The sequence below is a fragment of the Gossypium hirsutum genome, chromosome D08, assembly GCF_007990345.1.
Source record: "Gossypium hirsutum isolate 1008001.06 chromosome D08, Gossypium_hirsutum_v2.1, whole genome shotgun sequence".
Lineage (NCBI taxonomy): Eukaryota > Viridiplantae > Streptophyta > Magnoliopsida > Malvales > Malvaceae > Gossypium > Gossypium hirsutum.
The window spans coordinates 68,675,977-68,692,232 of NC_053444.1; the positions used below are offsets into that span (position 1 = coordinate 68,675,977).

The 16,256-nt window shown below is 31.8% G+C and overlaps 4 protein-coding genes across 5 annotated transcripts; all 4 read right to left on the reverse strand.

Annotated features, from left to right (window-relative positions):
• Positions 1 to 1,240: 1,240 nt before the first annotated feature.
• On the reverse strand, positions 1,241 to 4,693 carry LOC107932845 (protein EFFECTOR OF TRANSCRIPTION 2). The gene is made up of 4 exons (XM_041099022.1): positions 4,514 to 4,693; positions 3,973 to 4,305; positions 1,645 to 2,528; positions 1,241 to 1,491 (listed from the first exon to the last, which is right to left on the reverse strand). Exons 1-4 carry the CDS (start codon positions 4,679 to 4,681, stop codon positions 1,473 to 1,475), a joined length of 1,404 nt encoding a protein of 467 aa, XP_040954956.1. The 5' UTR covers positions 4,682 to 4,693; the 3' UTR covers positions 1,241 to 1,472.
• A 1,308-nt stretch (positions 4,694 to 6,001) lies between these two features.
• LOC107932850 (protein EFFECTOR OF TRANSCRIPTION 2) lies at positions 6,002 to 8,726 on the reverse strand. The gene is made up of 3 exons (XM_016864965.2): positions 8,265 to 8,726; positions 7,807 to 8,128; positions 6,002 to 7,007 (listed from the first exon to the last, which is right to left on the reverse strand). Exons 2-3 carry the CDS (start codon positions 7,918 to 7,920, stop codon positions 6,312 to 6,314), a joined length of 810 nt encoding a protein of 269 aa, XP_016720454.1. The 5' UTR covers positions 7,921 to 8,128; positions 8,265 to 8,726; the 3' UTR covers positions 6,002 to 6,311.
• Positions 8,727 to 10,528: 1,802 nt separating this feature from the next.
• Positions 10,529 to 12,392, reverse strand: LOC121203400 (uncharacterized). Of its 2 annotated transcripts, none has more exons than XM_041099028.1 (3): positions 12,207 to 12,392; positions 11,625 to 11,711; positions 10,529 to 11,284 (listed from the first exon to the last, which is right to left on the reverse strand). In XM_041099028.1, the coding sequence occupies exons 1-3, from the start codon at positions 12,390 to 12,392 to the stop codon at positions 11,252 to 11,254; spliced, it is 306 nt and encodes a 101-aa protein (XP_040954962.1). In that variant the 3' UTR covers positions 10,529 to 11,251. The 2 variants fall into 2 exon arrangements, with proteins under 2 accessions (XP_040954962.1, XP_040954961.1); XM_041099027.1 differs by having other exon boundaries at positions 10,992 to 11,459.
• LOC107932846 (protein EFFECTOR OF TRANSCRIPTION 2) lies at positions 12,368 to 15,525 on the reverse strand. Its single transcript, XM_016864958.2, has 3 exons — positions 15,347 to 15,525; positions 14,807 to 15,139; positions 12,368 to 13,205 (listed from the first exon to the last, which is right to left on the reverse strand). The coding sequence occupies exons 1-3, from the start codon at positions 15,437 to 15,439 to the stop codon at positions 12,555 to 12,557; spliced, it is 1,077 nt and encodes a 358-aa protein (XP_016720447.2). The 5' UTR covers positions 15,440 to 15,525; the 3' UTR covers positions 12,368 to 12,554.
• Positions 15,526 to 16,256: the final 731 nt, after the last annotated feature.

The following is a 16,256-nucleotide window of genomic DNA, read 5'->3' on the forward strand; positions in this document are numbered from 1 at the left end:
AAATACCATTAAAATTAACATTATATTACAGAATACCTTTCTCAATATTTTCACTATGTGAAACAAAATTTTATTTTACTTACACTTGCAATTTGTGGGAAAAAAAAGCAACAAATAAACCAATCAATTAAAGTGGGAAAATTACCTTATAAATGGAGGCTATTACACAAAGCTCATCTAACCAAATATCAGAATGGCAATGCGGCATCGGAGGACAGGGAGAATCGTATTTTTATATTCGCTGTTCATACGTCGTTGCCAGCTGTTCCCCGATCGGTCTTTGCTTAGTCAGAAATTAGTCAGAAATTTGTATAGATTCGCATATCGTATGAACAGCTTAGCAACTCGAAAAGAACCTGTTCGCTCAATCTACTTGCTTTTTTCAATATCATGAATCATGAGAGCCTTGGACCATCAAAGTAATAGGCTTCGCGCTGTCCGCCCGAAGACTATCTCCTTTCAAACCAATCTGGGAGGAGAATCATATTCAACATAACCTCAAAAGACTTGTTCCGATAAAAATCACGAAACAACAATTTAAAAACAGATGATGCAACCCTCTGTTCGGTGATTTGCTATCAGAAGAGTTATATGATTATTCTACAAAGTTTGTATTCAAAGGCAGATTGATTACCTCAGGACTATCAGCTGGGAACCACCGTAATAGTACACCAAGACGAACAACAGCTGGAATCAGCTTGAAAAGCAATGGAGTAGTCACCTGCATGGTAATTTTATGAGTAAAATCTGAACCTTGAGAGCTAACTATGAAAGAACTTTAAGAAATTGGCAGTAAAAGTACCATGAAGGCCACTGTAGTGAGAGTCGGGTTGCATTTTTTCTCCTCTACTCGGAAAATGAGCGTTTTTGTACATTAGATCAAAGAGTAAATTGGTCCTTCTATTAAAATTCCATCCATTTCTATTATTAACAAAAATGACTAATTTGTTCTTTGATCTAACATATAGAAATTAATTTGCGCTTTTTTTTAGTAAAAGAGGTTTGGCTACTTACATTTACCTAAGGAATTTAATAGTAAAAGTTTCCATTCTGATCGGCTAAATTTATTTATTATTTACTAAACGTTTCGTATTTGTATTGTGTCAAAATTTATTAGGAACTTCAGGAATCACAAACTTTACATTCTGCTTAATTATTTAGTTAATCAAGCAAAAAAAATTATTTTACAAATTAGAGAGATGTTTTATCTTTTTCATTTTAAATAAAAAGTTTCACTGACTATAGATAAAATAATTTATATTTGTAGTTTATACAGAAAAAAAAAAGGATTCACAACATCCAGATCATCCTCACAAGACAATAATACAAAACCTACAACATAATCCAACAGCAGCCTCCAAGTGAATACATAATCATGTTATTGTAAAGTTAATCCTTCGGCTCCAGCACTCACCGAAACATATAAAATGGTGACTCTCGATCGATCAATGCTCGGGCCAACCTGCCTCGACCTATCGGTGCTGCCAACACCTTCCATTTCCCTTGACTGGTCTCCGGCAGGAAGAACGATTGCGGGTTGGTGCTCCACAAATGGATGTACCCTTACTGTCATTGTTCGAGTTTCGCGGAGTAAAATCATTGCTGCTGCTGCGGCTGCCACTATATTTTAAGTGCTGCCAACACCTTCCATTTCCATTACCTGTTCTCTTGCAGGGAGTACCATTGCAGGTAGGTACTCCACAAATGGGTATACTACAATTGCTGCTGTTGAGACTTGAATTCCTGTCGAAAACATGGGATGGACTCGTTTCGTCTAATCCGGAAACAAGAGTGGTAATCGTCATCCCCGTATGATTTTCATATAAAACTGAAGCTTCTTCATCAGAATATGAATTGAAAACAGCATATGGCATTGTTTGAAATCTTGTTATCTCGGAATCGGAGCTATAAATTCTCCTCCCTTTATGCAAATCACATCTTTTTCTCCCGGAAACGGGTTGCCTTCTACAAAGAGAACCATCATCCATGGCAACCCCACAAATAGGACTACAATGCTCGATTTCGGGATAGTCCTCTTTATGCGGTTGTGATTTCATACTCAACCCCATGGAAGACCCTGTAGTTTTCTTTCCCTTGTGTTCAGCGCATCGTTTTCTTCCTTCAACCGGTGGCCTTTTACAAATCGAACCATCATCTAAAACCACCCCACAAGAGAAGGTTTCGTTCTCGTTGGAGCCACCATGATTCGAAACCAACCGAGGCCGGGATCTGCTGAAGTTGAAAACTTGAAGCAAAAAGTTGTGGTTCTCTCCATTTTTGTATTTGCCAAACTCATTGTCGTCCGAAACTAGCTTGCTTGCTTTGATTTTGATGCCTACTTGCTTTTGAAGGAAGGGCAGATGCTTTTTGGAGAAATTGGCTAATTTCATAAGATTTGATGCATGCTTATCTAGTTTTTGAAGGATATCATCGTGACGACGTACACCGTTTGAGCCTTTATTCCATGCATAATCAAAAGTAGTGAGAAGCTGAGCTTCAGTTCTCCGAGCATCTGCCTTGTTTTCCATCTATTTAACATGGGAAAGTAAAATAACATTAGGAAATAGATTAAAAACCAAATTTTGGATACAAGGATGAACATGTAATAAGAACATTGATGAAAAAGTGCATTTTCAGAGCTTCTTGGCCTTCAAAAACCATATCATCTGCAATTCATTCAAGACTAAGAGCTTATAACAGTATGAAGAATATATATGTATATATATATTAGTTCACCATTTGTGAAATTGGCCTTAACACGTATAGGCTTTCATTGTTCTGGTTATGTTCCTTGGACTCTTAATTTTTCTTGAAGTATACGACACTCTTGTCTAACACATGGATATGGGGATATGACCTCCAAAGATCCTCCAAATACATGAAAAAACATTAAAAAGACTAATCATATTCGTGAGGGATACATATCCATATCCGACAATCACACCCGAGTCCGAGTAACATAGGTTCTTGGAACACATTTTTCTCTATGATTCTTACCATTTTCACCCTCCTAAGCATAAACATTAACAGTTATTAAGTGCTTAAATGCTACAACTAATCAATTAAAGCCAGTAAAGGGCCGTTGTAGCATAATCAGCAAACATTAGGAAAGCTTCAAAATCTTATATCTATGAATTAGAAGATCAAACATCACCAGAACTCCTTCACTATGTAAGCACTATGAACTTACGATTGTTATATTTTGCTACTAAAATCTACACCTGAAATAAATTACAGTTTCATTTCAAATTTTAAACTTTCTCAAATTTCCGTTCAAACTTTCATATGATACTAATCAAGTTAAAAAATTAGCCAAAAAACTTCAAAATATTATATATTATGTGTGTGTGTGTGTATATATATATATGAACTAGAAGATCAATAAAACATCACTAGCACTGCATCACTATGCATGAATTATGAACTTAACCATTGTTATATTTTACTACTAAAATCTACACCTGAACCTCATATAAATTACAGTTTTATTCCAAGTTCAAAACTTCTCAAATAGGTTCCATTCAAACTCTCATATGATATCAATCAAGTTAAATTTAGCAAAAGAAACATCAAAATATTATATATATATGAACTAGTAGATCAATAAAAACATCACTATCACTCCACTAAGTATGAATTATGACTGCTAAAATCTACATTTGATATAATTTACAGTTTCATTTCAAATTCAAAACTTCTTAAATAGGCTCCATTCAAACTCTTATATGATACCAATCAAGTTAAAATTAGCAAAAGAAACTTCAAAATATTATCAAGTTAAAATTTCACCAGAACTCCTTCACTGTGCATGAACTATGAACTTACCATTGTTATGGTTTACTACTAAAATCTACACCTGATAAAAATTACAGTTTAATTTCAAATTCAGAACTTCTCAAATAGTTTCCTTTCACTAATATGATGCCAATCAAGTTGAAATTAACAAAAAATTTGAAAACAAAAAGTACTCACAGGAGCCCATCTGTAAACAATAGAGTAGCCTCTAGCAAAAATGTCCTCAAAGCAGCCACATACTTTATTATCCCCCGAGTCATTTCTACCCAAATGAGCACCTGTACGGCCATATTGTTGTAGCCTTGACCTGACATTATCAGCCTCCCCAAGATAAACCACCAAAACCTTGTCTGAGTCAAGCTTGCCATTATGGTCCTTGCTCGAAGGTTTATTTATAGCAAGCTCATAAAGACCTGAGCTTGCAGTTTTGGGGAGATTTTCAGCCCTGTATCTAGCCACTCCTTCTTTCCCCACTGAATGGTCTTCCCAATCATGAGGACCAATTAGAACCTAAACAAATGACAAAGAAAAGGACCCAGATGAGATTAAGGTTCATAAATCGAATATAAAAACTGGGTTTACATAATTTTTTATCAAAATCGATGAGAAATGGGATAGGGATTCATTTTTTTGCTTTAAAAAAAAGCCTGTTGTCAATGGATGATTGAATTAAGAGGAGAAAAACTGAGAAGAATTTATGGAATTTGAATGGGGGCACCTTCCATTTGGAGAACTGAGAGTCGTGCTTGGTTCGTTTGTGATCTTCACGGTTGAATCTGGTGACCACATCGGCCAATTTAGCCGCTCCCATTGGGATTGGATCTTCCTTGTGGGAAAGAACCGTTGTATTTGTTTGCGCCACTTTATAACGGGCGTTTTTTTTCATTATAATATTGCCCTAGTTGCATTTTTTGTTTTTGGAACTTACTTTATTAGTAAAATATTTGGATTTTTTTTCTTTTAGGAATAAAATATTTGAATTATTAATAATGTGTTTTAAACCGAATTAGTGGTCCAACCGGTAGAGCTATTGGTTCATCGATTTAATTGGTCCGATCGATCCAACTAGTTCAATTAAAAAATTAAAAATTGATTCAACTAATTTGATTGTCGATTCGACCAGTTTTTAGCCAGTTTAATTGCTTTGTACCGATTCTTAATTTAACTAGTTCAAAGCCAATTTTCGGATCGATTCGTAATTCAATCGGTTCAATCGATTAGTCTGGTCCAATTCAAACAATACTAATTCTTAAGACTTAAGATACTATATTTTATATTCTCAAAAAAATATTTTTTTTATTTTTTTTAAGAATGGTTTTTAAAAATAAAAAAAATGGTTCAATCGTTTGATTCTTAAGTCAACCTGTCTAATAGATTTCTCCAGATCAATATCCTTACCAATTTCGAGCTAACTGGTCTAATTCAAATTTTTATGATTTTTTATAAGTTTATATCAATTTTAATTTTTTTTCATAATTTTTACAAATTTTTATTATTTTTAAAGTAATATGTTTTTTAATTTAAATATTGTAAATAATTTTTATTAATTTTATAATTTATTATATTTTTATAATATTTATAAGTTTTTATAAAAAGAAATTATAATTTTAATAACTTTACATCAATTTTAATATTTAATATTTTTTATAATTTGTTTTGAATTATTTTATTTTATTTATAATTTTTCTGGTTTTTACTATTTTTATGAGAAAATATTAGATTGAACCAAAAGATGTCACGTGCCACTATTTAATTGGTTTGTCAATTTATTTTAATGGTCAACATGATCAATAATGAAATCTGTTAACGGGGGATTGATTAATTGTTTTAGTTAACATCAAGGGCTTAATTAGATGCGAATTTAATACATGGACTTAATTGATCTTTTTTGTATTTTCTTAAGGTTTTTTTAACATATAAACCTATTTTATATATTATATTATATTATATTATATTATATTATATTATAACTTGTGACATAATTGTATCGCATTTAAAATTATCATTTTTTTTATAGAATCAATCAAAAAATTTTAATACTTAAATTTAAGTTTCACCACATATAAATATATTTGAATTTTTCTCCAAATTTATTCTAATTCATTAAATGGAGATAAATTAATTTTTTTAATTTTAATGCTTGTATAGATAAATTTCTATTAGAATAATCAATATATATCATGAAAATTAATTAATTAACTCTATATTACAAAAATACCTTCCTCAATATTCCATTACAAATACCAAGCTTCACTTGACTATAAATACAATCACTTTATTTTTGTAATTTGCACATAATATTCACAACAATCACACATCCAAACACAAAAGCTACAATGGAAATCCACCTCACGCTTAAGCTAATAGACAATTATGCTATTGATAACTTAATCCTTTCGTTCGGACAATCACCGGAGCAGACGAAAGGGTAACTCTCGATCCACAAATGCTCCGACCGACCGACCTTGATTGATCAGTGCTACCAATATCTTCCATTTCCCCTAACAGTCATCCGGTTAAAAGAACCATTGCGGGTCATAGTTGAAAGTACCGCAAGTAAAACAACCACTGCTGCTGCTGCTGCTGCTGCTGCTACTGCTGCTGCTGCTATAATCCAAGTGTTGCCAACACCTTCCATTTCCACTAACCGGTCTCTCGCAAGGAGCACCATTGTCGGTGGTTGCTCCACAAATTAATATAATATCATCACCACCATGGTCCAACCACCGCGGAGTAAAACTGCTGTCATAGCAGCCATAATTTAAGTTCCGTGAAGTAAAACTGCTACCGCCGTCCCCGCCATAATTTAAGTGCCTCCGGCATCTTCCATTTACTTGCTTGTTTGATTTGATTTTGACGGGCACATGTCTTTTGTTGGAACTACTACTGCGACCATAATTCGAATGTTGCCAACATCTTCCATTTCCACTAACCGGTCTCTCACAAGGAGCACCATCGGAAGTGGCTGCTCCACAAATGTATGTAATATCACCACCACCACCACGGTGATCTAAGTGCCTCCGGCATCTTCCATTTACTTGCTTGTTTGATTTGATTTTGATGGGCAAATGTCTTTTGTTGGATACATGTTTATCTAGTTTCCGAAGGATATCATTGGGGCGACGTGCGCCATTAGAACCTATATTCCATGCATAATCGTATTTTTCAAGAAGTCGAGCTTCAGTTCTTTGAGCTGCTGCCTTACTTTTCATCTATTTCACAAAGAAAATAAAAATGATGTTTGGAAGTACAAGGATAGTCACTAAATTCCACAATTTTATCTCTAAACTTTTTCTTTTTGAGTCCATACTAATTCTATAATTTAGTAGCGCTCTTAAGCTAAGCAATAAAAATAAAAAATCTAAAAATCGATCCAAACCGAAATGTTTAAACGATTTATAAAATATAAATTAAAAATCATAGTTATAACAACAGTTATTTAATTTATAATTAATTTTAATTTTTTATAATTCAAAAATAAATATTTTATATTTAAATAATAGAATAATTTAAAAACTTTATAAACATCATGCAAGTATTATTGATTATTTTTATTTACTTAATTTAAAAAGTTATTTATGAAATACTTTTTTGAAATTCTATCAAATAATGTCAATGCAATAAAACAAAGCTTGCCAAAATAAATCTAAAAAATAAAAAATAAAAAATCAAATCTAGTTAACATAGTTATTTAAAAAGTTTTAGGAAAAAATTTCGACTAAATCAAACTCGATACTACATAGAGATATATATACATGGTTTTTGACCTAATTTTTGAAACTGGTCAAACTTGATCCAAGTTCAATTCAATAAATTATTTTAAAATTTATAAAAATAGAAAAAATATTAAAAAAATATAAAATTAATTCAACCATCAATTCAACTTATTTTTATCCCTGAGTAAAACCGAAGCCTCTTTTTCCGAACTGATTTTCAATCTTACCGGGTAATCCCGTACAGTTCCAACAACCGACACCAATAAAGTTAGAAAGTAGAAAAACATATACTCACAGAAGCCCATCTGTAGATAATACAGCAACCCCTTGCAAAAATTGGATCAAACAAACGACATTTTTTTTTCCCGAAATCCATTTTTTCTACAGAGATGAGTACCATCACGGCCATATTGTTGGAGTCTTACTCTTATATTTTCAGCCTCCCCAACATAAACCACCAAACCAGGTTCAAGCTTGCCATGGCGGTCCCTACTCGGCAGTTTACACACCGCAAGCTCATAGGTTCCTGGACCGAAACTTTGTGGAAGATTTTCAAGCCTGTATCTGGTCACCGCTCCACCTTTCCCATTTTTCCAGCCATGAGGACAAATAAGAAGCTAAACAAATGAAAAGAAACCAAAAAGACCAAGATCAGATTAAGGTTTATAAATCAAATTTAAACTGGGTATAGATGATCTTTTTCAGCAAAATCAAAAGCATGATTAAGAGTTGGATTAAGGCAGATTAAAAAACCTTCCATTCGGAGAAGTAGGAATCGTGGTCGGTCTTCTTGTGATCTTCTCTGCTCGACCTGTCGACGTGAACGGGAATCTCATCTTCTACGACTATAAGCACCATTATGCAAATGTCTCTGATTGCACCACTTTATGAAAGGGCATTTCTTATTTATAATAAGGTTGAAATTGCCTTCTTTCTTTTTATTTTTTTATTTTTATTTTTACTTTAGACTCAATTCGTTTTATTTTATTATTTTATAAAAATTTAAAATTTTAATAAATTTTAGAAAAATTATCCATATTATTAATAAGGCATGTATAAATTGTCATGACAATTTTATTATTTTTAACAACTTTATATTTAAATTAAAACAGTTTAACTAAATTTAAAAGATTAATAATTTTATTTAAATAAAAAAGTTTAACTAAATCTTAAAGATAAAAAATTTTAGAAACTAAATTGATCATCTTACCGTTATGTTTTGTCCATGCCTTCCCCATCTTTCCCTCATCTTACTAGTGAAATATTTTAATCCCTAAGTCACAAGTAACCGACAAAATTATTTGTACGTTGATGATATGATAGATCTAAGACTCGTGTCATGATGTGATTCAATCGTATGAATTTTAGCGTCCTTCGTAAGCTGCACTTTTGTAGTCTTGTCTTCTTTTACGTGTGAAAATGAGTTTTTTTTTCTTAAATGTAATAATTTATTATAATCTATAAAATGGGTCTTTTACAAAATTATTACAAAAAAAACCAAAATAATATTAATTTTTTTATTTATCAAAATAATACAAAAAACAAAAAAATAAAAAAAAGTTACTGGAGGATGTGACAGCACCTTGGTGGAGGGGGACCCCCCTTATAATGAGAGGACCATTCGGCTGGTGGGTGGAGAAGGAAAGGAGAGGGAAAAGAGAAAAAAGAAAGAGAAAAAGAAAGAAAGAAAAGGAAAGGAGGAAAAAGAAAGAGAAAAAGAAGAAAATGTAATTTTTTTTTATAATATTTGTGTAAAAAATTATGTTATGTATATTGTATGTATTTTATTATTTTATTTAGCATATATATTTTATAAAATTTATTTAGCATGAAAAAATTTATTTTATGTACATTTTATGTTGATTAGAATTTTTTTATGAAATTTATTTAGCATATTGTAATTAGTTTTTTACAAAAATAACATTAAAAATAAAATGATAAAAATATGTTTAAAAAAACATAAAATACTAAAAGAAAAAAAACAGAAATTGTATATTCACCAAAAGTAAGAAAATCCGAAAAAAATTGTATATTTAAAAAACATACTAAATTAATAAATTTCAAACATAATTTACTAAAATAATGTAAAATTAGAAAATTAGAAAATAGTATATTTTTTAAAGTAATAAAATGCGGAGAAAATAATACGAATAAAAGGTCAAAGTAAGGGTTTTTTACTAAATTTTTTTAAAAAATAATTAATTAATACATTTCAAACATAATGTACTAAAATAATGTAAAATAATAAAATACAAAAATAATATATTTTTATTGAAAGTAATAAAATTCGGGAAAAAATACGAGCAAAGGGCAGAAATGAGGTTCTTGTTTTAAATTTATTTAAAAACACAATAAATTAATAAATTTTAAACAGCGTGTACTAAAATAATGTAAACTAATAAAATTAGAAAATAGTATTTTTTAAAGTAATAAAATTCGGAAAAAAAAATGAACAAAGGGCCGAAATAATGGTTTTTTACTAAATTTTTTTTTGAAGTTGCAGGCATCGCAATGGCTTCATTGATTAATAGCGATACACACATATCTAATGCGGCTAATAACATGGTAATATATTATTATTTGTTAATCACGGGTTCTATTAAAAAAGGATATATGTAATATATAGAAATAAATCATGTTATCTTAATATTTTTCTGTAATTTAACACTATCAGGGCTCGTACCGAGTAATAAGGGGCCGGGTGAATGGTTTAAAGTATCCTCGGATACTTAGGGTTTTTACTAATCCTAATAACTAACCATAATAATAATATTAGTTTTTTACTAACAATAATACTAAGTAACAATAATTATTAACAACTAAACCCTAAAAACTAACAATAATAATACTAACTAAAACCATCAATTTGAGTTTTTATTAATCTTAATAACTAACAATAATAACTAAACTAACAACAAAAAATAAAAAAATTTATACAAAAAAATATAATAACAAGCTAATCCATTATTTTTTTAAAAATACTTTTTTTTTCTTCTCTTTCTCTCTTTTTTTGGCACCACCTTCTTCTTCTCCTTCAACTGGATGGATGCTGGACTTATAATACAAGTGGTGCCGCCTGTGGCAGTGGCACCTTTGGTGCCGCCTCTGCCACAGGCACCTTTGGTGCCGCCTGTGGCATCCCATTTTCTACTGTTTTTTTGTATTATTTTGATAAATAAAAAAAATTAATATTATTTTAGTATTTTTTATTTTTTTTGTAATATTTTTGTAAAAGACCCCTATAAAATACTTATTAAATTCTTAACTCTATCTATAAAATTTAAAAATTCTATTATACCAAATATTTTCTCTCATGTTTATTATTATTTTAAATATTTTTTAATTTTATATAATTAACGTAAACAATCATACCTAAAAGCTAAGTAAAATATATAAAATATTCGAAAAAAAGTATTTGTATAATGTTTAAAAAATAAAAATGTTACAAATTAATAAAGAAACATTTTTCCATGTATTTTTTTATTAAATTTTTTCCCTATATTCTTGGCCTCTTTAAATATTAAATACCATGAAAATTAACACTATATTACAAAATACCTTTCTCAATATTTTCACTACGTGAAACAAAATTTTATTTTACTTACACTTGCAATTTGTGGGGGGGGGGGGGGAAGAACCTGTTCGCTCAATCGACTTGCTTAGTCAGAAATTAGTCAGAAAATTTGTATAGATTCGCATATCGAATGAACAGCTTAGCAACTCGAAAAGAACCTGTTCGCTCAATCGACTTGCTTTTTTGCACGTTTATGCACCTGTCCTCCAGAGTATAAGAACCTCATCAGCTAAAAGGCTGAAATTGGCAAAAAAAATTGGGGTTCATGTATTTATTTTTTTAATATCCTGAATCATGAGAACCTTGGACCATCAAAGTAATACGCTTCGCGCTGTCCGCCCGAAGACTCGAAGACTATCTCCTTTCAAACCAATCTGGGAGGAGAATCATATTCAACATAACCTCAAAAGACTTGTTCCGACAAAAATTTCGAAACAACAATTTAAAAACAGATGATGCAACCCTCTGTTCGGTGATTTGCTATCAGAAGAGTTATATGATTATTCTACAAAGTTTGTATTCAAAGGCAGATTGATTACCTCAGGACTATCAGCTGGGAACCACCGTAATAGTACACCAAGACAAACAACAGCTGGAATCAGCTTGAAAAGCAATGGAGTAGTCACCTGCATGGTAATTTTATGAGTAAAATCTGAACCTTGAGAGCTAACTATGAAAGAACTTTAAGAAATTGGCAGTAAAAGTACCATGAAAGCCCCTGTAGTGGGAGTCGGGTTGAATTTTTTCTCCTCAACCCGGAAAATGAGCATCTTTGTACATTAGATCAAAGGGTAAATTGGTCCTTCTATTAAAATTCCATCCATTTCTATTATTAACAAAATGACAATTTACTCTTTGATCTAACATATAGGGATTAATTTACCCTTTTTTTGAGCAAAAGAGGCAAAATACAATTTGACTCGTAGTACAGGGAGCTCCATGGTACTTTTATCTGATTTTGGCTAATTACATATACATAAGGAAAAAAAAAAAGGATTCACAATATCCAGATCATCCTCACAAGACAATAATACACAAGCTACAACATAATCCAACAGCAGCCTCCAAGTGAATACATAATCATGTTATTGCTAAGTTAATCCTTCGGCTCTGGCACTCACCGAAACATATAAAACGGTGACTCTCGATTGATCAATGCTCGGGCCAACCTGCCTTGACCTATCGGTGCTGCCAACACCTTCCATTTCCCTTGACTGGTCTCCGGCAGGATGAGCGATTGCGGGTTGGTGCTCCACAAATGGATGTACCCTTACTGTCATTGTTCGAGTTTCGCGGAGTAAAATCATTGCTGCTGCTGCGGCTGCAACTATATTTTAAGTGCTGCCAACACCTTCCATTTCCATTACCTGTTCTCTTGCAGGGGGTACCATTGCAGGTAGGTACTCCACAAATGGGTGTACTACAATTGTTGCTGTTGAATATGAATTGAAAATGGCTTATGGCATTTTTTAATATCTTGTTATCTCGGAATCAGAGCTATAAATTCTCCTCCCTTTGTGCAAATCACATCTTTTTCTCCCGGAAACGGGTTGCCTTCTACAAAGAGAACCATCATCCATGGCAACCCCACAAATAGGACTACAATGCTCGATTTCGGGATAGTCCTCTTTATGCGGTTGTGATTTCATACTCGACCTCGTGGAAGACCCTGTAGTTTTCTTTCCCTTGTGTTCAGCGCATCCTTTTCTTCCTTCAACCGGTGGCCTTTTACAAATCGAACCATTGTCTAAAACCACCCCACAAGAGAAGGTTTTGTTCTCGTCGGAGCCACCGTGATTCGAAACCAACCAAGGCTGGGATCTGCTGAAGTTGAAAACTTGAAGCAAAAAGTTGTGGTTCTCTCCATTTTTGTATTTGCCAAACTCACTGTCCTCCGAAACTAGCTTGCTTGCTTTGATTTTGATGCCTACTTGCTTTTGAAGGAAGGGCAGATGCTTTTTGGAGAAATTGGCTAATTTCATAAGATTTGATGCATGCTTATCTAGTTTTTGAAGGATATCATCCTGACACCGTACACCGTTCGAGCCTTTATTCCATGCATAATCAAAAGTAGTGAGAAGCTGAACTTCAGTTCTCCGAGCATCTGCCTTGTTTTCCATCTATTTAACATGGGAAAGTAAAATAACATTAGGAATTAGATTAAAAACCAAATTTTGGATACAAGGATGAACATGTAATAAGAACATTGATGAAAAAGTGCATTTTGAAAGCTTCTAGGCCTTCAAAAACCATATCATCTGCAATTCATTCAAGACTAAGAGCTTATAACAGTATAAAGAATATATATATATACATTAGTTCACCATTTGTGAAATTTTGGATACAAGGATGAACATGTAATAAGAACATTGATGAAAAAGTGCATTTTGAAAGCTTCTAGGCCTTCAAAAACCATATCATCTGCAATTCATTCAAGACTAAGAGCTTATAACAGTATAAAGAATATATATATATATATATATTAGTTCACCATTTGTGAAATTGGCCTTAACACGTATATAGGCTTTCATTGTTCTTGGTTATGTTCCTTGGACTCTTAATTTTTCTTGAAGTATCCGACACTCTTGTCTAACACATGGATAGGGGGATATGACCTCCAAAGATCCTCCAAATACATGAAAAAAACATTAAAAGGACTAATCATATTCGTAAGGGATACATATCCATATCCGACAATCACACCCGAGTCCGAGTAACATAGGTTCTTGGTACACATTTTTTTCCTATGATTCTTACCATTTTCACCCTCCTAAGCATAAACATTAACAATTATTAAGTGCTTAAATGCTACAACTAATCAATTAAAGCCAGTAAAGGGCCGTTGTAGCATAATCAGCAAACATTAGGAAAGCTTCAAATCTTATATATATGAACTAGAAGATTAAACATCACCAGAACTCCTTCACTATGTATGCACTATGAACTTACAATTGCTACTAAAATCTACACCTGAAATAAATTACAGTTTCATTTCAAATTTTAAACTTTCTCAAATTTCCGTTCAAACATTCATATGATACTAATCAAGTTAAAAAATTAACCAAAAAACTTCAAAATATTATATATTATGTGTGTGTGTGTATATATATATATATGAACTAGAAGATCAATAAAACATCACTAGCACTGCATCACTATGCATGAATTATGAACTTAACCATTGTTATATTTTACTACTAAAATCTACACCTGAACCTCATATAAATTACAGTTTTATTCCAGGTTCAAAACTTCTCAAATAGGTTCCATTCAAACTCTCATATGATATCAATCAAGTTAAATTTAGCAAAAGAAACATCAAAATATTATATATATATGAACTAGTAGATCAATAAAAACATCACTATCACTCCACTAAGTATGAATTATGACTGCTAAAATCTACATTTGATATAATTTACAGTTTCATTTCAAATTCAAAACTTCTTAAATAGGCTCCATTCAAACTCTTATATGATACCAATCAAGTTAAAATTAGCAAAAGAAACTTCAAAATATTATCAAGTTAAAATTTCACCAGAACTCCTTCACTGTGCATGAACTATGAACTTACCATTGTTATGGTTTACTACTAAAATCTACACCTGATAAAAATTACAGTTTAATTTCAAATTCAGAACTTCTCAAATAGTTTCCTTTCACTAATATGATGCCAATCAAGTTGAAATTAACAAAAAATTTGAAAACAAAAAGTACTCACAGGAGCCCATCTGTAAACAATAGAGTAGCCTCTAGCAAAAATGTCCTCAAAGCAGCCACGTCCTTTATTATCCCCCGAGTCATTTCTGCCCAAATGAGCACCTGTACGGCCATATTGTTGTAGCCTTGACCTGACATTATCAGCCTCCCCAAGATAAACCACCAAAACCTTGTCTGAGTCAAGCTTGCCATTATGGTCCCTGCTCGAAGGTTTATTTATAGCAAGCTCATAAAGACCTGAGCTTGCAGTTTTGGGGAGATTTTCAACCCTGTATCTAGCCACTCCTTCTTTCCCCACTGAATGGTCTTCCCAATCATGAGGCCCAATTAGAACCTAAACAAATGACAAACAAAAGGACCCAGATGAGATTAAGGTTCATAAATCGAATATAAAAACTGGGCTTACATAATTGTTGATCAAAATCGATGAGAAATGGGATAGGGATTCATTTTTTTGCTTTAAAAAAAGCCTGTTGTCAATGGATGGTTGAATTAAGAGGAGAAAAACTGAGAAGAATTTATGGAATTTGAATGGAGGCACCTTCCATTTGGAGAACTGAGAGTCGTGCTTGGTTCGTTTGTGATCTTCTCGGTTGAATCTGGTGACCACATCGGCCAATTTAGCCGCTCCCATTGGGATCGGATCTTCCTTGTGGGAAAGAACCGTTGTATTTGTTTGCGCCACTTTATAACGGGCGTTTTTTTTTCCATTATAATATTGCCCTAGTTGCATTTTTTGTTTTTGGAACTTACTTTATTATTAAAATATTTGGATTTTTTTTCTTCTTTTAGGAATAAAACATTTGAATTATTAATAATGTGTTTTAAACCGAATTAGTGGTCCAACCGGTTGAGCTATTGGTTCATTGATTTAATTGGTCCGATCGATGCAACCAGTTCAATTAAAAAATTAAAAATTGATTCAACCGATTTGATCGTCGATTCAACAAGTTTTTAGTCAGTTCAATTGCTTTATACTGATTCTTAATCTAACTAGTTCAAAGCCAATTTTCGGATCGGTTCGTGATTCAATCGGGTCAATTGATTGGTCTGATCTGATTCAAACAATACTAATTCTTAAGACTTAAGATACTATATTTTATATTCTCAAAAAAAAATTATTTTATTGTTTTTTTAAGAATGGTTTTTTTTTAAATGGTTCAATCGTCTGATTCCTAAGTCAACTTGTCTAATGGATTTCTCCGAATCAGTACCCTTACCAATTTCGAGCTAACTGGTCTAATCAAGTTTTTATGATTTTTTTATAATTTTTATAAGTTTATATCAATTTTAATATTTTTTCATAATTTTTACAATTTTTTATTATTTTTAAAGTATTATGTTTTTTAATTTAAATATTGTAAATACCTTTTATTAATTTTATAATTTTTTTTATAATTTATTATATTTTTATAATATTTGTAAGTTTTTATAAAAAATTATAATTTTAA